General features: G+C 42.8%; 1 protein-coding gene across 4 annotated transcripts in view; it reads left to right on the forward strand.

The window, feature by feature from the left end:
• The window catches only part of LOC135522099 (protein spire homolog 1-like), a 53,396-nt gene that overhangs the window by 20,762 nt on the left and 7,932 nt on the right, over positions 1-24,702 (forward strand). Inside the window, exons 3-10 of one of the 4 annotated variants that reach the window (XM_064948054.1) lie at positions 5,244-5,480; positions 9,986-10,111; positions 13,340-13,414; positions 14,770-14,934; positions 15,048-15,134; positions 21,829-21,958; positions 22,575-22,616; positions 24,488-24,535. In XM_064948054.1, coding sequence (XP_064804126.1) covers positions 5,244-5,480; positions 9,986-10,111; positions 13,340-13,414; positions 14,770-14,934; positions 15,048-15,134; positions 21,829-21,958; positions 22,575-22,616; positions 24,488-24,535 — 910 coding nt within the window. The remainder of the gene's footprint in view (positions 1-5,243; positions 5,481-9,985; positions 10,112-13,339; positions 13,415-14,769; positions 14,935-15,047; positions 15,135-21,828; positions 21,959-22,574; positions 22,617-24,487; positions 24,536-24,702) is intronic. The other 3 variants (XM_064948056.1, XM_064948055.1, XM_064948057.1) reach the window with 3 other exon arrangements.

Raw genomic sequence — 24,702 nt, forward strand, 5'->3', positions numbered from 1 at the left:
TTAAGTAGCATTGTTTAAAGTGACTAGTGATATATTTTACATCAATTCCCATCAATTCCCATTATTAAAGTGGTTGGAGTTGAGTCAGTGTGTTGGCAGCAGCCACTCAATGTTAGTGGTGGCTGTTTAACAGTGTGATGGCCTTGAGATAGAAGCTGTTTTTCAGTCTCTCGGTCCCAGCTTTGATGCACCTGTATTGATCTTGCCTTCTGGATGATAGCGGGGTGAACAGGCGGTGGCTCGGGTGGTTGTTGTCCTTGATGATCTTTATGGCCTTCCTGTGACATCGGGTGGTGTAGGTGTCCTGGAGGGCAGGTAGTTTGCCCCCGGTGATGCGTTGTGCAGACCTCACTACCCTCGAGAGAGCCTTACGGTTGTGGGCGGAGCAGTTGCCGTACCAGGCGGTGATACAGCCCGACAGGATGCTCTCGATTGTGCATCTGTAAAAGTTTGAGTGCTTTTGGTGACAAGCCAAATTTCTTCAGCCTCCTGAGGTTGAAGAGGCGCTTCTGCGCCTTCTTCACGATGCTGTCTGTGTGAGTGGACCAATTCAGTTTGTCTGTGATGTGTACGCCGAGGAACTTAACTTACTACTGTCTCCACTACTGTTCCATCGATGTGGACAGGGGGGTGCTCCCTCTACTGTTTCCTGAAGTCCACAATCATCTCCTTTGTTTCGTTGATGTTGAGGGTGAGGTTATTTTCCTGACACCACACTCCGAGGGCCCTCACCTCCTCCCTGTAGGCCGTCTCGTCGTTGTTGGTAATCAAGCCTACCACTGTAGTGTCGTCCGCAAACTTGATGATTGAGTTGGAGGCGTGCATGGCCACGCAGTCGTGGATGAACAGGGAGTACAGGAGAAGGCTCAGAACGCACCCTTGTGGAGCCCCAGTGTTGAGGATCAGCGGGGTGGAGATGTTGTTACCTACCCTCACCACCTGGGGGCGGCCTGTCAGGAAGTCCAGTACCCAGCTGCACAGGGCGGGGTCGAGACCCAGGGTCTCGAGCTTGATGACAAGTTTGGAGGGTACTATGGTGTTAAATGATGAGCTGTAGTTGATGAACATTCTCACATAGGTATTCCTCTTGTCCAGATGGGTTAGGACAGTGTGCAGTGAGGTTGAGATTGCATCGTCTGTGGACCTATTTGGGCGGTAAGCAAATTGGAGTGGGTCTAGGGTGTCAGGTAGGGTGGAGGTGATATGGTCCTTGACTAGTCTCTCAAAGCACTTTATGACGGAAGTGAGTGCTACGGGGCGGTAGTTGTTTAGCTCAGTTACCTTAGCTTTCTTGGGAACAGGAACAATGGGGGCCCCCTTGAAGCATGTGGGAACAGCAGACTGGGATAAGGATCGATTGAATATGTCTGTAAACACACCAGCCAGCTGGTCTGCGCATGCTCTGAGGGCGCGGCTGGGGATGCCGTCTGGGCCTGCAGCCTTGCGAGGGTTAACACGTTTAAATGTTTTACTCACCTCGGCTGCAGTGAAGGAGAGTCCGCATGTTTTGGTTGCGGGCCGTGTCAGTGGCACTGTATTGTCCTCAAAGCGGGCAAAAAAGTTATTTAGTCTGCCTGGGAGCAAGACATCCTGGTCCGTGACTGGGCTGGTTTTCTTTTTGTAATCCGTGATTGACTGTAGACCCTGCCACATACCTCTTGTGTCTGAGCCGTTGAATTGCGACTCAACTTTGTCTCTATACTGATGCTTAGCTTGTTTTATTGCCTTACGGAGGGAATAGCTACACTGTTTGTATTTGGTCATGTTTCCGGTCACCTTGCCCTGGTTAAAAGCAGTGGTTCGTGCTTTCAGTTTCACGCAAATGCTGCCATCAATCCACGGTTTCTGGTTTGGGAATGTTTTAATCGTTGCTATAGGAACGACATCTTCAATGCACGTTCTAATGAACTCGCTCACCAAATCAGCGTATTCGTCAATGTTGTTGTTGGACGCAGTGCGGAACATATCCCAGTCCACGTGATGGAAGCAGTCTTGGAGCGTGGAATCAGATTGGTCGGACCAGCGTTGAACAGACCTGAGCGCGTGAGATTCTTGTTTTAGCTTCTGTCTGTAGGCAGGGAGCAACAAAATGGAGTCGTGGTCAGCTTTTCCGAAAGGAGGGCAGGGAAGGGCCTTATATGCACTGCGGAAGTTAGAATAGCAATTATCCAAGATTTTACCAGCCCTGGTTGTGCAATCGATATGCTGATACAATTTAGGGAGTCTTGTTTTCAGATTAGCCTTGTTAAAATCCCCAGCTACAATGAATGCAGCCTCATGATATGTGGTTTCCAGTTTGCAAAGAGTCAAATAAAGTTTGTTCAGAACCATCGATGTGACTGCTTGGGGGGGGAATATATATGGCTGTGATTATAATCGAAGAGAATTCCCTTGGTGGATAATGCGGTTAACATTTGATTGTGAGGAATTCTAAATCAGGTGAACAGAAGGACTTGAGTTCCTGTATGTTGTTGTGACCACACCACGTCTCGTTAACCATAAGGCATACACCCCCGCCCCTCTTCTTACCAGAAAGATGTTTGTGAAGAAACCAGCTGGCTACACCGATTCCGTTAGCGTCTCTCGAGTTTCCGTGAAGCAAAGAACGTTACAGTCTCTGATATGTTTCTACAACTTGACCTGTGGTAAATTCAATTGATTGGACATGATTTGGAAAGTCACACACCTATCTATATAAGGTCCCACAGTTGATCTGGGGAAGGTTACCAAAAAAAGAGACCTGAAAATAGCTGTGCAGCGATGTTCCCCATCCAACCTGACAGAGCTTGAGAGGATCTGCAGACAAGAATGGGAGAAACTCCCCAAATACCGGTGTGCCAAGCTTGTAGCATCATACCCAAGAAGACTACAGTACAGTAACAAAACGTGAAAAAAGTCAAGGGGTCTGAATATTTTCCGAGTGCACTGTATATTGATCGCCTATAGCTGACAGATTAGAGTTCTCTCTTTTCAGCAGGAGACATTTGCTTTCCAGCCTGTGTTTTCCCGTGATTGTAGGCTATTTGAAATATTGCGAAAGGCCAGTTTTGTCTGCATGCTGTTTACTGACAGATTTGCAGCTTGTTCCCAACTGTAGGCTAGACCCTGTTATTGAGCTACACTCCACAGCTGGGCTATTTTTAAAATAAGCTATTTATCCTCTGTGGCAACATTTTGGACTTTGTCATGGTGAAGTAGGCTATTTGAAATTATTTCAATTCTTTCTGAACAGACAGGAGTAACTATAACTTTTATGTCAATTTATCAGGCTTGCTGCAGCTCCTCCAGAACCATTTGCGCTTCTGTGATTCTATAAGGAAATACATTAAGTGGGGGAGTGGGGGGGAGATCCAGCTCATATTAAGTACTGGACTTAAGCATAAAACAATACAGATATTCTTGATTTAATAAATGTATGCATAAGATTTAAATCACTCCTCTGAACCTCTTGAATATTTGTTGGTTTTATCATCTTAAATATTGTTGGATTCTGGGTTAAGCATAGAACATTGCTATCCTAGAGACTGGTTTTTACATCAGAAGTTAATGGTTATCGGTAGGAGTCAGATGGCTTTGGAATGTGCTGGGTGGACGAGAGGAAGTCACAGGATTGCTATAGGGGAGACAGATGAACATCTGTAGATTAGGCAAATGAGGTGTTGAGGCCAGGTCAGATCTCCGTAGGGAGAAATTATGGTTTATTACCCTATTACTTTGTCTTACTTCGTCTTCCTGCCGAGCCATAATAGATGTAAGGATTGGAGAGAAGGAGGAGTGCCTAAATTGGAGTATATATACTTGTGTTGGTGGAAACATGATTTGTCTGATGCAGCTGTATTGATCCTCTGGGAGAATAAACTTGGTTATGCTTTCATAGTGACCATAGAGTTTTTACTCTCAGAATTAGAACCAAACAGTATTTATGTGTCATTGTGTCATTATTATTAAGCAATAAGGCCCGAGGGGGTGTGGTATATGGAAATATAGTATATATACTTGTGGTATATTGGCCATATAATCACAAACCACCAAGGTGCCTTATTGCTATTATAAACTGTTTACAAATGTAATTAGAGCAGTAACAAGTGTTTCGTCATCTGATATACCACGGTTGTCAGCCAATCAGCATTCAGGGCTTGAACCACCCAGTTTATAATGGCCAGTAATCTCTGCTGGCTCAGTCAAGTCACGTTATTACTGACTAATCTGTTAAGGTCTGCCTTGCTTTTAAAGGTTGGGTTGTTCACTTGAATGAAAGGGTCATGTGTTTGTGTAGCACATGCTACTGCTGAAAGCATGGGACAGTCTCGTGCAGGATAATGAAAGGAGATTATATATATTACATAACAGGGAACGAAGACACAAACTCATATTTACGTTTGTTTTCCAGGAGATTAACAGCTGAATAACACAAATCAAGGCAAATTATTCAAAATCCATTTATTTTAAACATGAAGACATCCAAAAACCTCCATTTGGTTGGCGTGTTTTGTTCAGCAATCCACAGGCTCGTGCAGGTCATGACGGGCAGACGAAAATTCCAAATAGTATCTGTAAAGTTCATAGAAAATGTCAAACATTTTTTATAATCAAACCTCAGGTTGTTTCTACAATAAATAATCGATAATATTTCAACCGGACCGTAGCTTTTTCAATAGGAGAGAGAGAGAAAATGTCTGCTCCAACTCTGCTGGCACCCAGTCATCCACTGACGCGATGTGATCGTTCTCGCTCATTTTTCAGCATCAGTATTTTCAGAATAAAAGCCTGAAACTATGTCTAAAGACTGTTCACACCATGTTGAAGCCATAGCGAAAGGAATCTGGTTGATATCTCTTGAAATGGAGGGAAGGCATGCAATGGAACAGGGAGATTTGTTTATCTTAGGCACTTCCTGGTTGGATTTTCCTCAGGTTTTTGCCTGCAATATCAGTTCTGTTATACTCACAGACAATATTTTGACAGTTTTATAAACTTTGGAGTGTTTTCTATCATAATCTGACAATTATATGCATATTCTAGATTCTGGGCCTGATAAATAGGCAGTTTCATTTGGGTACGTTTTTCATCCAAACATCAAAATACTGCCCCCTACACTCAACAGGTTAATCTATTTTAGAATAAGGCTGTAACGTAACAAAATGTGGAAAATGTCAAGGGATGAATACTTTCCGAAGGCACTGTATATGGATGGCAATATAATGATACCCAGTGTGTGTTGTTGCTTGTGTCCTGTCCTTTAGGTGATTGAGTCTCTGGGCATCATGATCTACAAGGCGTTGGACTACGGACTGAAGGAGAGCGAGGAGCGGGAGCTGAGCCCACCCCTGGAGCAGCTCATAGACCTCATGACCAACATGGGCGAGGCTGAGAGAGACGCCTGCCCTGACGAAGGTTACGAGGCCACCGAGGAAGAGGAGGAGGCCGAAGACGACCCCATCAACATCTGTAATGTTCGTGGCTACAGGGACATCCTGAGGGTAGGCAGCTGTTGATTGGGGGAGGGTGGTGGTTGATGATTAAAAGCCAAAATGTCACTACATGGGTGAATGACAGGGTTAATAAGGAAATAGTAGGTTTTCTGCTGTCAAGCCATCAAGTGCAGTCAACTACAAAATTGTGGTGATCAGGTCAGGGTCATGGTACTGGAGCCTGCAGTTGTTGTATATGGGTCTTCCCTCCAGTAGTGTTGAGACTATAATCTATACTAGATCCACCCAGCATGTCTAGTAGTGTTGAGACTATTATCTATACTAGATCCACCCAGCATGTTCAGTAGTGGAGACTATAATTTATACTAAATACACCCAGCATGTTCAGTAGTGTTGAGACTATAATCTATACTCGATCCACCCAGCATGTTCAGTAGTCGAGACTATAATCTATACTAAATCCACCCAGCATGTTCAATAGTGTTGAGACTATTGTCTATACTAGATCCACCCAGCATGTTCAATAGTGTTGAGACTATTGTCTATACTAGATCCACCTAGCATGTTCAGTAGTGGAGACTATAATCTATACTAGATCCACCCAGCATGTCCAGTAGTGTTGACAGAACAGACATCATACTAGATCCACCCAGCATGTCCAGTAGTGTTGACAGAACAGACATCATACTAGATCCACCCAGCATGTCCAGTAGTGTTGAGAGAACAGACATCATACTAGATCCACCCAGCATGTCCAGTAGTGTTGACAGAACAGACATCATACTAGATCCACCCAGCATGTCCAGTAGTGTTGACAGAACATACATCACATGACAGAAGCATACATAGATCCACCCAGCATGTCCAGAACAGAACATACATCATACTAGATCCACCCAGCATGTCCAGTAGTGTTGACAGAACATACATCATACTACATCCACCCAGCATGTCCAGTAGTGTTGACAGAACAGACATCATACTAGATCCACCCAGCATGTCCAGTAGTGTTGACAGAACAGACATCATACTAGATCCACCCAGCATGTCCAGTAGTGTTGACAGAACATACATCATACTAGATCCACCCAGCATGTCCAGTAGTGTTGACAGAACAGACATCATACTAGATCCACCCAGCATGTCCAGTAGTGTTGACAGAACAGACATCATACTAGATCCACCCAGCATGTCCAGTAGTGTTGACAGAACATACATCATACTAGATCCACCCAGCATGTCCAGTAGTGTTGACAGAACATACATCATACTAGATCCACCCAGCATGTCCAGTAGTGTTGACAGAACAGACATCATACTAGATCCACCCAGCATGTCCAGTAGTGTTGACAGAACAGACATCATACTAGATCCACCCAGCATGTCCAGTAGTGTTGACAGAACATACATCATACTAGATCCACCCAGCATGTCCAGTAGTGTTGACAGAACAGACATCATACTAGATCCACCCAGCATGTCCAGTAGTGTTGACAGAACAGACATTATACTAGATCCACCCAGCATGTCCAGTAGTGTTGACAGAACATACATCATACTAGATCCACCCAGCATGTCCAGTAGTGTTGACAGAACATACATCATACTAGATCCACCCAGCATGTCCAGTAGTGTTGACAGAACATACATCATACTACATCCACCCAGCATGTCCAGTAGTGTTGACAGAACAGACATCATACTAGATCCACCCAGCATGTCCAGTAATGTTGACAGAACATACATCATACTAGATCCACCCAGCATGTCCAGTAGTGTTGACAGAACATACATCATACTAGATCCACCCAGCATGTCCAGTAGTGTTGACAGAACATACATCATACTAGATCCACCCAGCATGTCCAGTAGTGTTGACAGAACAGACATCATACTAGATCCACCCAGCATGTCCAGTAATGTTGACAGAACATACATCATACTAGATCCACCCAGCATGTCCAGTAGTGTTGACAGAACATACATCATACTAGATACACCCAGAATGTCCAGTTGTGTTGAGAGAACAGACATCATACTAGATCCACCCAGAATGTCCAGTAGTGTTGAGAGAACAGACATCATACTAGATCCACCCAGCATGTCGGGGCGGCAGGGTAGCCTAGTGGTTAGAGCGTTGGACTAGTAACCGGAAGGTTGCAAGTTCAAATCCCCGAGCTGACAAGGTACAAATCTGTCGTTCTGTCCCTGAACAGGCCGTCATTGTAAATAAGAATTTGTCTAGTTAAATAAAGGTATAATAAGAAATGTCCAGTAGTGTTGAGAGAACAGGCATCATACTAGATCCACCCAGTGAGTCCTTAAATAACCATAGCAGTGGTGGGAGGACAATGTTTTTTTTTAAATTAGCATTATTTCTATTAGAGAATATTGGATGACTGTCATTCATATTCCATTCACCCATTTCAATGTAGCATCGATAGGTTCAGACTACTACATGATACTCAAATTTTCCCTATTCATGAGGTTGCTACAACCTAGCCTATGAATGAAAGTTTGCAGCGTAGAGAAAAAGGTGACAGAAAGTGATACATTCAATACCACCTTGCACACTCTTGTCCACATCTAGCTGATCTAGGGTGTAATCATTAGTCCAACAGTTACAAACAAAAGTTTTTATTGGACAAATTAATGTCTGATTATCCCCGTTTCATTCCATTTAAGAAATGTTTTTCAACAGAATCGTCGGAATGAATACACCCCTGATCAAGTGTAAACACAGTTCACTTTCATAGCAGTCACTTTGTATTTCTTCTCACATCTATGCGTTTTCCTCCTCTCACCTTTTTCCTTCGCTTGTGGACTTCAATGCACAACACATCAACTATAGGAGACCAGGTAAAAAAAAAAACGTTCCAAGCCAAATCATATTATAACCACTACACACAGCCTACATCGTTGTCACCATATTAGCTAAAGTAACATCATAGTCAACATAGCTAATAGAACTAACGCATTAGTAAACCCGCTACAGTCATGCAGTAATGTTACAGTGTACAGTCAATCAGTAAGCAGTTTAGCAGTTACACCAGTGGGCCCCGGTGACAATAAATCAGTAAAACCAAAAGCTTACCTTGACTTGAAAGAGTTCCAGTGTTGTGTTGGATAGTTAAAGCCAGCTAGCTAGCATAGATCTCTGTTTGAGCAGGGTGTTTGAGTAGGCTAATCTAGCAAGCTGTATTTTCTAGCTCCAGTGAAATTGTAGTAAGTGAAACTGATAGAGAAAAAAAATGAAGAAATCACTCTTGCTTCTCCATTTTTAGCGTATGCTTGCGGTACTAGATTCATTTTCTGATCATTTGATTGTGTGGATAACATGTCAGTTCATGCTGCAAGAGCTTTGATAGGTTGAAGGACATCCTCTGGAAGTATTCATAATTACTGTGTAAGTCTATGGATGGGGGTGAGGACCATGAGCCACCTTTTTTTTTATTGAAGTCACTGTACCCAGAGGAGGACGGAAGCTAGCTGTCCTCCGGCTACACATGGTGCTACCCTACAGAGTGCTGCTGAGGCTACCATAGACCTTCATTGCAAAATAGTATGTTTTAATCAATTATTTTGTGACATGTGAATATATTTCATATAGTTTTATCTAAAAAGGAAAAAAATGTAAATACAAAAAATATATCATGTTTTTATGAAATTCACTGAGGATGGTCCTCCCATTCCTCCTCTGAGGAGCCTCGACTGAACTGTAGTCTTCAGCCTTCCATCCGACCCGGCCCGAGAAGGACAGACATGACAGTGGTGAAATAATGATTCTAGAGACAGGGCCCAGGGGATGGAACCAGGTCTCCATAGCGACTGCTAGCAAGGTTATCTGAGGCTGTGGACATCTGAGCTGCCTGGGTGACAGTGTCGCTGTTGTCTTGCCAGCCCTACTGCCTGATGGCTGGATGTCTCCTCTAATAGTAGTCATCCTCTCTATCCTCCAGTCCACCCTCGTCTTTCTCTCTGTCTGATGTTAACTATAGAGCCTTACCCTAAAGGAACTGCCTGCCTCTCTCTCTCTCTCTAACTGCCTTCTAGATGTTTCACAACATTTCAGATGTATATTACTGTGTGATTTATAATCAGGGCTTTTCTCCTATATCAGCATGACTCTATTAAAGATAAATGGGTTAGGGAATTTTGAGATTATGATGCTACTGGGGAAAGACTCCCTAATACCTAATTCTCCATTTCTGCTCCAGGCTTCCTCCTCTACACAGCAGCACCATTTATCTAATGTAAATATTGTCGGTTCAGGGAATTTACTTGGTGGGCAAGATTGCAGATGAGACGGCCAACCATTTTCTGTTAGAATTTGAGGCGCTATATGGGATGGGAAATGCAGTGGACTACTGGTGCCAAGATCATGCCAAGAGCACCTTCTGTTCATCTCAGAGAAACAAGGACATACAGTATTTTGTAATCTACTGTCACAAGGATACGTTCTGTCATCTGCTGAATTACCATACTTACAGTATCTACAATGTTTTACTTACAGTACTACTTCTTTCTCCCTGTCTGTCTGTGTCTGTCTGTAGATGTGTGTGTCTCACCTCCCCAGCCCTGGCGATGCCCCCAGCCACTACCAGGCTGTGTGCCGTGCTCTCTACGCTGAGACCAGGGAGCTACGCTCCTTCCTGGAGAAGATCAAGAGTGCCAAAGAGGTGAGGCTACCTACACATCAATGTGTGACCAACTGGGTGCAACAAGACTGCGTTAGTCCACTGAGCTAAAGGTTAGGAATTAGCTTGGGCAGGTAAAGAAAGTCTTCAGGTCTCAGGAAAGGTTACTCATCGTGTGAGGATGGTTCACCAAACCACCTCCATTTACCAATGCTCACAACACACTACCTGACTGAATAGGCCCTCGGCTTGCTTACATAGTGGTTCTGTTCCATTGTCTATACTAGCATAGTACTTAGCATGTATTCCCAATACATTGCTTTATCCTATGTGGTATGCTAACCAGTGTGGATATTGGAACAGCTCCGGTCTGTTTCTGGGACCTGATTGACATCTCATTCTCAGGCTCCAGTGCACATAGGACCACTAAAAGGTGAATCTGAATGGTCACCGGCATTCACCACTAGACAACCTTGTACTGTAAATCAGACAAACATGTAGACCCGGGACATATGTTCAGAGGTCATGTGACTGGAGAGACATTCATTCAGGAGATTAAGCAGCATGACATTAAGGTGTTTCACATGCTTCAGAGAACTGATCAACATGGCACGCTACGTACATGTCCTGTAATGGATCCTACTGTATATCAGCCTTGAGTCGGGTGTGTGTGTGTGTGTCTGTGTGTGTGTGCTACAGAGGAGAAGGAATGCAGGTTACTGTGTGTGCGTGCGTCCGTGTTACAGAGAAGGAATTCCAGTTACTCTGTGTGTGTGTGTGTGTGTGTTACAGGGAAGGAATGCAGGTTACTGTGTGTGTGTTACAGGGAAGGAATGCAGGTTACTGTGTGTGTGTTACAGGGAAGGAATGCAGGTTACTGTGTGTGTGTTACAGGGAAGGAATGCAGGTTACTGTGTGTGTGTTACAGGGAAGGAATGCAGGTTACTGTGTGTGTGTTACAGGGAAGGAATGCAGGTTACTGTGTGTGTGTTACAGGGAAGGAATGCAGGTTACTGTGTGTGTGTTACAGGGAAGGAATGCAGGTTACTGTGTGTGTGTTACAGGGAAGGAATGCAGGTTACTGTGTGTGTGTGTGTGTTACAGGGAAGGAATGCAGGTTAGTGTGTGTGTGTGTGTCACAGAGAAGGAATATAGGTTATTCTGTGTGTGTGTGTGTGTGTGTGTGTGTGTGTGTGTGTGTGTGTGTGTGTGTGTGTGTGTGTGTGTGTGTGTGTGTGTGACAGAAGGTATGCAGGGTTTGTTATAGGACAAATCTGTGCTCAGCTTTTGGAATTGTCCCCATGAAACACATACTGGATGCTACTCCCCAGGGACCCATCCAGCCAAGCAGCACTCCCCCTCCACAGTAGTACATCTGAAAGGAGCGAAGGAATTGGATAGTTATATAATTCACTGTTACAAAAGAGAGTGGAGAGTCTTATTATGAGGAGAGGGTAAGAGCTATGAAGAAGGGGAGACAAGTGTCAAGCTCTGTGGTTCAGGGGGCTACAGACAGTGCATCCAGTTTAGTTAGCCTATCTGGTGTATGCAACCAGATGTGAATAGGCCAGGATGTAGTCTAGTCTACTGTATGTGGAGGCAGAGACACCTAGAACTATAGCAGTAGGGATGGGACTAAGGATCTGCTGGACAGTGCAATCTCTGGTCAAGATGCTTGGCTGTTCAATGTGGGATCAAGGTTACATTTGTGTGTTTCTCTGTCTGTGCGTGTGCACATCTCTGTGTGTGTGATACCAGGAGAAATAAGATGAGCTTTCACCCCTGCATCATTCCCCTCCCCCACTTGTCCTCCTGTCTGGCAGCGAGGCAGAGACGCGTTGTCCCACAGGGGATTTAGCTAGCTAGCTACAGGACAGCAGGCAGAGAGAGAAACCATTTCTTTCATAACAAAGAGCTCTATAACAGGACAGAAGGACACTATTAAAAACATAGTTGTAGCTGAATCACCAAAGCCACTGCAGTTCCTATTTGCTTGGGGTTAAATACGATAAGTTAGGAAAGGGATGGTATTGTGTTGGTTGTACAAATGAGCACCGGGTGTTAAGTCCAACATCATCTCACCCTGGGCTCCTCTGCTCAGAAATGTCTTTTTTTTTTAAATGTGTCAACAATCATGTTATTCACGGACCATGGTAAAGCTTTCTGTTTTATGCTATGTTATGAAAAGGGAATATGTACCAAACTCTTAATGGTAGAGAAGGCAGACACCTTAGCAAATGCCCTTTCCAGTGTAGTGTGAGTTATGGCTGTATTTCCAGTGAGAGGAGAGGCCCTGTAGTAAATCTCCTGTGAGGGACTGTAGCAGAGAGACTCCCATGATTGCTCCATCAAACACCGGTGGGATGCAGGTTGACACCCCCTCTCTCACCACTCAGGGAGAGAGAGGAGGCTTTCCAGTCTGCTGCAGTACAGATCCCTCAGTGTCCTGTCCTCTAATGAACTCCTGAATCAGGAAGTGAAGGGATGCAGGTTGTTCACTGCTTCATTGGTTGCATCCCAATGCTCTCAAAGTGCACTTACTCACTCCTTCCCACACATTTAAAAGCAGTGGATTGGTTTTAGCAGGGGCTAGCTAAGAGAGTTCCCACACTATTTCATACAGTCATCTTGAACATGGCTTAAAGCTATAATCTCTGCTATGCATACACTGGTAGGACCATGCTTTATTCCCTATGGCTACAATGATGATTTTCAGTCACTGATGAAAATGGACTGGGAATGTGTGTGGTGGGAATGTACCATCATGCTCGATGCACGATTTGTGGGTGTGACTGATAGCAGGGCTAGCTGCCCATCCTAATGCTGTGGTAGTCTATGAACTTGATTAACATCAACATGAAAGGATGAAACCTGTGGCTTTGAGGTCAGTTACTTAAAGGTCCAATGCAAGCTCTCAATATCAAATAATTAAGTACCTTACTGTTTAATTAAAAATTGTTAAAAAGAAGCAAAATTTTGCGAGGACTGTCTGGGAGTGGTCTGAGCGGGGAGGGGAAAACAGAAAACTAGCTGTTATTGGCAGAGAGGTTTGGAACTATCTTTTGATGTCACCAAGCAGGCCAAAACTCTATCGCACAAAAACAGACAAATTGCAAACACTGAAAGGGCATTATCATTTTCACAATTACAGTATTATTCCAACCTCCGTGTGGAAATATATATAAAACACAGGAAAATCAATGTTTGACTGCACTGGGCCTTTAAGCGCTCATCTCTTTCTCACTCTGATCGCCCCCACCTCTCTCGTAGAATCTTCGGAAGATGGGTGGCGAGCCGTCTGTGGATCCCAGCAGAGGCCTGAATGAGCTCCAGAATGCGGACTGGGTAGGTGACCAGCTCCTTATTACCTGGCAACACCCTTAGGACAGGTTTCCCCAGACTCATTAAAACCTACTCTTGGACTAGCATGTTTGTAGCCCAGGTGTTACGTATGCCTCCTAGAGAGGGAACGCAACACCATGTTACAGCTCAACTCCCCGTGGAGTAAAAGAGGTATGGGATTGTATGTGCGAGTAAAGATGAAAGGCAAATAATTTACAGTTGACTGGGAATTTGCTTCCTTATCACAGGCTGAACGGAACCAAAGCAAAGAAAGTAAATGTCAAAGCCCCCGTTCCTACCGTCCCACTAACTTAGCACCACCTGGTGCGCTAACCAAAATTGAGGGGGTGGTGCGCTAACCAAAATATAGGGGGTGGTCCGCCCAGGTCTTACCTAGTGTGTATAGACAGTAAATACGGGTTATGCCTGCAAGACTTTTGCCTAAGCACTCCCTAGGGGCCTTCCCTCCCCCCCCCGGGTACCAACACAGGACATACCAATCAGCAACCACCAACACAGGACATACCAATCAGCAACCACCAACACAGGACATACCAATCAGCAACCACCAACACAGGACATACCAATCAGCAACCACCAACACAGGACATACCAATCAGCAACCACCAACACAGGACATACCAATCAGCAACCACCAACACAGGACATACCAATCAGCAACCACCAACACAGGACATACCAATCAGCAACCACCAACACAGGACATACCAATCAGCAACCACCAACACAGGACATACCAATCAGCAACCACCAACACAGGACATACCAATCAGCAACCACCAACACAGGACATACCAATCAGCAACCACCAACACAGGACATACCAATCAGCAACCACCAACACAGGACATACCAATCAGCAACCACCAACACAGGACATACCAATCAGCAACCACCAACACAGGACATACCAATCAGCAACCACCAACACAGGACATACCAATCAGCAACCACCAACACAGGACATACTAATCAGCAACCACCAACATAGAACATACCAAGCAGCTCTATTCTCTCAGCAACAACCAACACAAGACATACTAATAATCTCTTTTCTGAGCAACAGAACACTGGCTTATATAGCTGGAGAAGGAGTCTGTAATGAGATACAGCTGTATCCTGACGAGTGGGTGGGGTCAGCTTCAATTAGCTGCTTGGGGGAATTTCAGGAAGCCATCCTGAAACACACATACAAACAAAACCACAACACAGAAACTGGGGAACTTAACACAGGAGTATCTAGGCTTCATCTGGGTCTGGAAATTGGCCCTATAAGTGTTAAATCATTGCATGAGTACTGTGTTGCTATATGATTTCTGTCCCCCTGCATCCCCCAGGCTAAGTTCTGGATGCAGGTGATGGGAGACCTGCGGAACGGGGTGAAGCTGAAGAAGGTCCAGGAGCGCCAGTACAACCCTCTGGCCATCGAGTTCCAGCTCACGCCCTACGAGATGCTCATGGATGACATCCGCTCCAAACGCTACAAACTACGCAAGGTCATGGTAAGACTGTCAGGTGTCTTAAAAGCATGGTTTGTTGTTTTAATGTAGTTATGCTCTCTCTTAATCTCTGTGTGTGTGTGTGTGTGTGTGTGTGTGTGTCCTTGCACCTCCAGGTAAACAACGACATCCCACCAAGGTTGAAGAAGAGCGCCCATGAGGTCATCCTAGACTTCATCCGGTCCAGACCTCCTCTCAACCCTGTGAGTGCACAGCCTATAGAAACAACAGATATACTTTACATCAACTAGCAACCTCTTTGGTGTTGACATGGTGGTGGGCTGAACCATAGAGATACAACTCTGTTCTGTCTCTTTGGGCTGAACAGAGTACCATAGAATGAAATAAGAAGACAACTATTAGCTATGTATGTAAAGTATATCTCTTATCTATATGGGCTGTACAGTTGTAGGGTTTAGAGAGGAGAACATGGGGCATTTTCTCTCCTTCTAATCCTGTTAGTGTACAGTACTGTATAATGAATGTACTATATACTATACGATAGTACATTCTATGGTACCTGTCCCACTTTCTTCTCATTCTGGTGTCTTCTAGTCTTGCCATGCCATCCTTCCAAGTCTCATTCATCACTGGAACTTGAGGACGCCTGGGAATTGGTACTAGGGTTGTCCCCTTTCCAATTAAACCACAAGCTACTGAACCCATCTTTAGTCAAAGAAAGAGTTTTTTTATATCCCCCTAAAAATTCCGGTAGTTCAGGATTTGGGGTTCTGGAATATGATTATTCTGATTGGAATGAGGGGTGATTGATAGATGTACAGCTCCAGTTGATGATCTGATTATCAATGCTCTCTGCCCCAGTCTCTCTGCCCCAGCCTCTCTGCCCCAGACTCTCTGCCCCAGCATCACTGCCCCAGCCTCTCTGCCCCAGCCTCTCTGCCCCAGCCTCTCTGCCCCAGCCTCTCTGTCCCCGCATCACTATCCCAGCTTCTCTGCCCCAGCCTCACTGCCCCAGCCTCACTGCCCCAGCCTCACTGCCCCAGCCTCTCTGTCCCCGCATCACTGCCCCAGCCTCTCTGCCCCAGCCTCACTGCCCCAGCCTCACTGCCCCAGCCTCACTGCCCCAGCCTCTCTGTCCCCGCATCACTGCCCCAGCCTCACTGCCCCAGCCTCACTGCCCCAGCCTCACTGCCCCAGCCTCTCTGTCCCCGCATCACTGCCCCAGCCTCTCTGCCCCAGCCTCTCTGTCCCCGCATCACTGCCCCAGCCTCTCTGCCCCAGCCTCTCTGCCCCAGCCTCTCTGCCCCAGCCTCGCTGTCCCCGCATCACTATCCCAGCCTCTCTGCCCCAGCCTCACTGCCCCAGCCTCACTGCCCCAGCCTCACTGCCCCAGCCTCTCTGTCCCCGCATCCCTGCCCCAGCCTCACTGCCCCAGCCTCTCTGCCCCAGCCTCTCTGCCCCAGCCTCGCTGTCCCCGCATCACTATCCCAGCCTCTCTGCCCCAGCCTCACTGCCCCAGCCTCACTGCCCCAGACTCTCTGCACCAGCCTCTCTGTCCCCGCATCACTATCCCAGCCTCTCTGCCCCAGCCTCACTGCCCCAGACTCTCTGCCCCAGCCTCACTGCCCCAGACTCTCTGCCCCAGCCTCTCTGTCCCCGCATCACTATCCCAGCCTCTCTGCTCCAGTCTCACTGAAGTGCCTGTCTCAGTAATATAGAGGAGCAGCACTGACAGTCAAGAGTTATTGTTACAAAGTGACAGTGATATTAACGGTACAGTGATATTAACGGTACAGTGATATTAACGGTACAGTGACAGTGATATTAACGTGACAGTGATATTAACGATACAGTGATATTAACGTGACAGTGACAGTGATATTAACGTGACAGTGACAGTGATATTAACGTGACAGTGATATTAACGGTACAGTGACAGTGATTTTAACGGTACAGTGACAGTGATATTAACAGTACAGTGACAGTGATATTAACAGTACAGTGACAGTGATATTAACAGTACAGTTATATTAACAGTACAGTGACAGTGATATTAACAGTACAGTTATATTAACAGTACAGTGACAGTGATATTAACAATACAGTGACAGTGATATTAACAGTACAGTGAAATTAACAGTACAGTGACAGTGATATTAACAGTACAGTGACAGTGATATTAACAGTACAGTGACAGTGATATTAACAGTACAGTTATATTAACAGTACAGTGACAGTGATATTAACAGTACAGTTATATTAACAGTACAGTGACAGTGATATTAACAGTACAGTTATATTAACAGTACAGTGACAGTGATATTAACAATACAGTGACAGTGATATTAACAGTACAGTGAAATTAACAGTACAGTGACAGTGATATTAACAGTACAGTGACAGTGATATTAACAGTACAGTGACAGTGATATTAACAGTACAGTTATATTAACAGTACAGTGACAGTGATATTAACAGTACAGTGAAATTAACAGTACAGTGACAGTGATATTAACAGTACAGTGAAATTAACAGTACAGTGACAGTGATATTAACAGTACAGTGATATTAAAAGTACAGTGACAGTGATATTAACAGTACAGTGACAGTGATATTAACAGTACAGTGACAGTGATATTAACAGTACAGTGAAATTAACAGTACAGTGACAGTGATATTAACGGTACAGTTATATTAACAGTACAGTGACAGTGATATTAAAAGTACAGTGACAGTGATATTAACAGTACAGTGATATTAACCATACAGTGACAGTGAAATTAACAGTGACAGTGATATTAACAGTACAGTGACAGTGATATTAACAGTACAGTGACAGTGATATTAACAGTACAGTGACAGTGATATTAACAGTACAGTGACAGTGATATTAACAGTACAGTGAAATTAACAGTACAGTGATATTAACAGTACAGTGATATTAACCGTACAGTGACAGTGAAATTAACAGTACAGTGATATTAACCGTACAGTGACAGTGAAATTAACAGTACAGTGATATTAACAGTACAGTGACAGTGATATTAACAGTACAGTGACAGTGATATTAACAGTACAGTGACAGTGATATTAACAGTACAGTGACAGTGATATTAACAGTACAGTGACAGTGATATTAACAGTACAGTAATATTAACAGTACAGTGAAAGTAACAGTACAGTGACAGTGAAATTAACAGATAGTGATATTAACCGTACAGTGACAGTGAAATTAACAGTACAGTGATATTAACCGTACAGTGACAGTGAAATTAACAGTACAGTGATATTAACAGTACAGTGACAGTGATATTAATAGTACAGGGATGTTAACAGTACAGTGAAATTAACAGTACAGTGACAGTGGTATTAACAGTACAGTGATATTAACAGTACAGTGACAGTGAAATGAACAGTACAGTGACAGTGATATTAACCGTACAGTGATATTAACAGTACAGTGATATTAACAGTACAGTGACAGTGATATTAACCATACAGTGATATTAACAGTGCAGCGACAGTGATATTAACAGTACAGTGACAGTGATATTAACAGTACAGTGACAGTGATATTAACAGTACAGTGCTATTAAAAGTACAGTGACAGTGATATTAACAGTACAGTGATATTAACAGTACAGTGACAGTGAAATTAACAGTACAGTGATATTAACAGTACAGTGACAGTAATATTAACAGTACAGTAATATTAACAGTACAGTGACATTAACAGTACAGTAATATTAACAGTACAGTGACAGTGATATTAACAGTACAGTGAAATTAATAGTACAGTGATATTAACAGTACAGTGACAGTGATATTAACAGTACAGTGACAGTGATATTAACAGTACAGTGAAATTAACAGTACAGTGACAGTGATATTAACAGTACAGTGACAGTGATATTAACAGTACAGTGAAATTAACAGTACAGTGACAGTGATATTAAAAGTACAGTGACAGTGATATTAACAGTACAGTGATATTAACCATACAGTGACAGTGAAATTAACAGTGACAGTGATATTAACAGTACAGTGACAGTGATATTAACAGTACAGTGACAGTGATATTAACAGTACAGTGACAGTGATATTAACAGTACAGTGACAGTGATATTAACAGTACAGTGACAGTGATATTAACAGTACAGTGAAATTAACAGTACAGTGATATTAACAGTACAGTGATATTAACCGTACAGTGACAGTGAAATTAACAGTACAGTGATATTAACCGTACAGTGACAGTGAAATTAACAGTACAGTGATATTAACAGTACAGTGACAGTGATATTAACAGTACAGTGACAGTGATATTAACAGTACAGTGACAGTGATATTAACAGTACAGTGACAGTGATATTAACAGTACAGTGACAGTGATATTAACAGTACAGTAATATTAACAGTACAGTGAAAGTAACAGTACAGTGACAGTGAAATTAACAGATAGTGATATTAACCGTACAGTGACAGTGAAATTAACAGTACAGTGATATTAACCCAGTGACAGTGAAATTAACAGTACAGTGATATTAACAGTACAGTGACAGTGATATTAATAGTACAGGGATGTTAACAGTACAGTGAAATTAACAGTACAGTGACAGTGGTATTAACAGTACAGTGATATTAACAGTACAGTGACAGTGAAATGAACATTACAGTGACAGTGATATTAACCGTACAGTGATATTAACAGTACAGTGATATTAACAGTACAGTGACAGTGATATTAACCATACAGTGATATTAACAGTGCAGCGACAGTGATATTAACAGTACAGTGACAGTGATATTAACAGTACAGTGACAGTGATATTAACAGTACAGTGCTATTAAAAGTACAGTGACAGTGATATTAACAGTACAGTGATATTAACAGTACAGTGACAGTGAAATTAACAGTACAGTGATATTAACAGTACAGTGACAGTAATATTAACAGTACAGTAATATTAACAGTACAGTGACATTAACAGTACAGTAATATTAACAGTACAGTGACAGTGATATTAACAGTACAGTGAAATTAATAGTACAGTGATATTAACAGTACAGTGACAGTGATATTAACAGTACAGTGACAGTGATATTAACAGTACAGTGAAATTAACAGTACAGTGACAGTGATATTAACAGTACAGTGACAGTGATATTAACAGTACAGTAATATTAACAGTACAGTGAAAGTAACAGTACAGTGACAGTGAAATTAACAGATAGTGATATTAACCGTACAGTGACAGTGAAATTAACAGTACAGTGATATTAACCGTACAGTGACAGTGAAATTAACAGTACAGTGATATTAACAGTACAGTGACAGTGATATTAATAGTACAGGGATGTTAACAGTACAGTGAAATTAACAGTACAGTGACAGTGGTATTAACAGTACAGTGATATTAACAGTACAGTGACAGTGAAATGAACAGTACAGTGACAGTGATATTAACCGTACAGTGATATTAACAGTGCAGCGACAGTGATATTAACAGTACAGTGACAGTGATATTAACAGTACAGTGACAGTGATATTAATAGTACAGGGATGTTAACAGTACAGTGAAATTAACAGTACAGTGACAGTGGTATTAACAGTACAGTGATATTAACAGTACAGTGACAGTGAAATGAACATTACAGTGACAGTGATATTAACCGTACAGTGATATTAACAGTACAGTGACAGTGATATTAATAGTACAGGGATGTTAACAGTACAGTGAAATTAACAGTACAGTGACAGTGGTATTAACAGTACAGTGATATTAACAGTACAGTGACAGTGAAATGAACAGTACAGTGACAGTGATATTAACCGTACAGTGATATTAACCGTACAGTGATATTAACAGTACAGTGACAGTGATATTAACCATACAGTGATATTAACAGTGCAGCGACAGTGATATTAACAGTACAGTGACAGTGATATTAACAGTACAGTGACAGTGATATTAACAGTACAGTGCTATTAAAAGTACAGTGACAGTGATATTAACAGTACAGTGATATTAACAGTACAGTGACAGTGAAATTAACAGTACAGTGATATTAACAGTACAGTGACAGTAATATTAACAGTACAGTAATATTAACAGTACAGTGACATTAACAGTACAGTAATATTAACAGTACAGTGACAGTGATATTAACAGTACAGTGAAATTAATAGTACAGTGACAGTGACATTAACAGTACAGTAATATTAACAGTACAGTGACAGTGATATTAACAGTACAGTGAAATTAACAGTACAGTGACAGTGATATTAACAGTACAGTAATATTAACAGTACAGTGAAAGTAACAGTACAGTGACAGTGAAATTAACAGATAGTGACAGTGAAATTAACAGTACAGTGACAGTGATATTAACAGTACAGTGATATTAACAGTGCAGTGACAGTGATATTAACAAGTACAGTGATATTAACAGTACAGTGACAGTGAAATTAACAGTACAGTGACAGTGAAATTAACAATACAGTGATATTAACAGTACAGTGACAGTGATATTAACAGTACAGTGATATTAGCAGTACAGTGACAGTGAAATTAACAGTACATTGACAGTGATATTAATAGTACAGGGATATTAACAGTACAGTGAAATTAACAGTACAGTGACAGTGAAATGAACAGTACAGTGACAGTGAAAGGAACAGTACAGTGACAGTGAAATTAACAGTACAGTGACAGTGATATTAACCATACAGTGATATATTAACCGTACAGTGATATTAACAGTACAGTGACAGTGATATTAACAGTACAGTGACGGTGTCTTTAAGGTTTAGGAGGCAGCGGCGAAAGGCCTGATGTCCATTACTCTGATGCCCATAACTCAGTGTGAGTGCATGTATGTATCTGCGTGTGTGTGTGTGCACATGTGTGTGCGCATGTGCATTTGTGTGTGTAGGCAGCAGCCAGGAAGCTGAAGCCCCAGCCCCAGGTTCCTCCCACCTTGCATGAGAGGATCCTGGATGAGATCAAATCTGAGAGGAAACTGAGACCTGTCTCTCCTGATGTGATCCGCAGGAGCAGGCTGGGTGAGTGACACCTCTGTCTTTATTTATTTTCTCTCTCTCCTTTCTTTCTTTCTTTCTTTCTTTCTTTCTTTCTTTCCCTCTCTCTTTCCCTCTCTCTCACACACACACACTCATTTTGTGAGAAGTTGAAGTATGTTGTGATTATGCACTTTTACGGGTGCTGGGCATTGGCATGAATGAAAGACACAAGGTGAATTATACTTTCTTTCATTGGTTTGAACGATGCTTCCACCCAGCCAAGTTACTGTTCTTGGATGCCTGTGCTGTTCGGCATTACAGCTCTGTTTGTAGTACAACTTAAACATACATATTGTCTGGTGTTATGCCAAGTGCCTGTATTGACTATAACCAAACCAATCCTTGGAATCTGAAGAGAGAATGAATTTTATTTAGTTATTATGTTAATGATTTCTCATCATTGGCTATGCACTTTCTCCTGACTATGTTAATTATTGTACATTACCTAACATACAGTACTGTACTGCACTATGGACATCTGCCAGACCTGTCGGCAGATGATGTCTTTCTTCTTGCTAACTTAATATATATCTTCTGCCCGTATTCCTCCTACGGATAGCTTAATAACTCTGTAACGCCATCATTGTTTCTCTTGCAGTAATTCGGCCTCTTAGCATGTCTCAAAGTTTTGACTTGTCAGGTAAAGATCTGTCCGGTTACCTGGCTGTTTCGTTACATCTCTATCTATCTATCGTGGTTGTTGTCCATCTGCCCAAGAAAGAGCACGCACATTAATGCTCTCATCTCATGCTTCTTCATGCTTCCGTGGTGGTGTTGATGGTTGGCTTGGTTGGCTCTGCACCGCAGCAGTGTGCTCTCTGGTTGTGATGTCAGGATGTCAGACACTGGTCAGGATGACAACTGTCAAGCGCAGAAGGGAGGTTGATGGCTACCTTCACATCAGCAACTCACTCATAGACAACTTCAGCATTTCTTTCAATCATTCTGAACCTTAGTTCAATTCTTATGACACTTGTTTTTGAATCTCCACATGGAATGTGAAAGGGCTTAATGATCTACTCAGACTTAGCCCAGGGATACTGTTAAGTTAGATGTAGCCTTACATACCATAGGCAGTTGTGAAAAAGACTAAGGTAGATGTGACTCAAACAGGCCAATGGTTTTATTCGTTGCCTGTCACTACAGTACATCTCTGATAATGAACTATTTCTCGAAGGCACACTTGCTGACGTCAAAAGCAGCTGTTTTTCTGCATCTCCACACAGCTGGTGCACATTGTTCTCAGTCCCTCAGGAGGAATTGTAAAACAGTATTTTCCTTGTCTAAATGCTTGAATAATGCTCACTTCAAATTCCATTTTTTTTCTGGGATTAGTCTAAACTAATTTGATCTTCCTACATTTTTCTCTAGTCTATTGTTGCGCTTGGGTTGAAACCTACAGTATTTGATATTGATAAAAGTCCGTAGCCTATAGCCAGTAGAGACAACAGAACTCTTGCCTCCCACTGAAGAATCTATTAATGGAATTCTGCTTCTGGGCCTTTGTCTTTTCCATACTAACATAAATCAGGGAAAGAGTTGCCTTAGCTAAAGAACACCATTACTCAGACATTCTCATTACAAACAACCAAGACGTGCATAACTACCTTCCTCGGTTTCCTAGAAAATGGCGGTCCTCCTGACACAAAGCAGTTGTTCATCTTGGAGAGTGAGTCTGCAGAATTTAATCAGAGGTGGGATCAGTGAGCAGCGTAGACAGGAGCTGTCGGCACACATATATACACACACACCCACACACACACACACGCAGAACACACACACACCTGTCGGCTCTGTTCAACGCAAAAAAAGCACATTCTCACAAAAATATCACACTGTATCTCCAACATCGCCTGCATTGGTCACTTGCACTTCTGATTAACTTACAGTATATGGCCGTTTTTAGAACAGATAAGAAGAGGATGCCTTCTGTTTTATAAGGTTGTACTGCAGTGGTTACCCAAAAATGTCATTACATCCTCTAGTGAGATAGATAGCCAATTAATTTACATTGGTGACATTGAAAATCATTTCTAATAATCTATACTCTCTTACTCTTTTATGTGTCAACACTTCCTGTTGTGGGCAGGGTATTTGAGCTTTGACAAGTCTGATTGGCTGTGCTTGACATTTCTCCCACTGATCCCAGCGTCTTTCATCACACCGGAGGCTCTTTGACCCTTTGCTCATCCACAGCTACTAGTCGGTTCAATTTATTGTTGTGCAGGTTTAATGTGTGTGTGTGTGTGTGTGTGTGTTATGTGTATGTGTGCGTGCGTGCGTGCGTGCGTGCGTGGGTGCGTGCGTGCGTGAGTGTATATGTGATGGTTGGCTATCTGAACTTCATTGCAGCTGGGTACTTATCCCCTTACTTAGTGGTCAGATTCTCCAATACCAATACTCACCGAGAGAGAGAGCCTGTCATTTGACTATAGAACTCTATGTTTGGGGGTAGGGATAAACCATTAGTACAGTCTGGCCTATCATATTTAAGGAAGTGTTCCCTTTTAGGTGGAGGCATATACTACAGCACTCCACAGTTGATCCTTACACGTCAAGGTAAAGTATGTGGAGTGGTTTGGCTCTGTTTATGTGACTAGCAACTTGTGTGCTGCAACACATAATGTTAGCCCTGTTTTGTTTGTCTGCCTATTTGGCTGTATCCTAACACTACTGCTTATGCCTCGACTAAAATAGACTGAATTATACTATATCGACAAATATAG

Source organism: Oncorhynchus masou, chromosome 30, assembly GCF_036934945.1.
Source record: "Oncorhynchus masou masou isolate Uvic2021 chromosome 30, UVic_Omas_1.1, whole genome shotgun sequence".
NCBI lineage: Eukaryota > Metazoa > Chordata > Actinopteri > Salmoniformes > Salmonidae > Oncorhynchus > Oncorhynchus masou.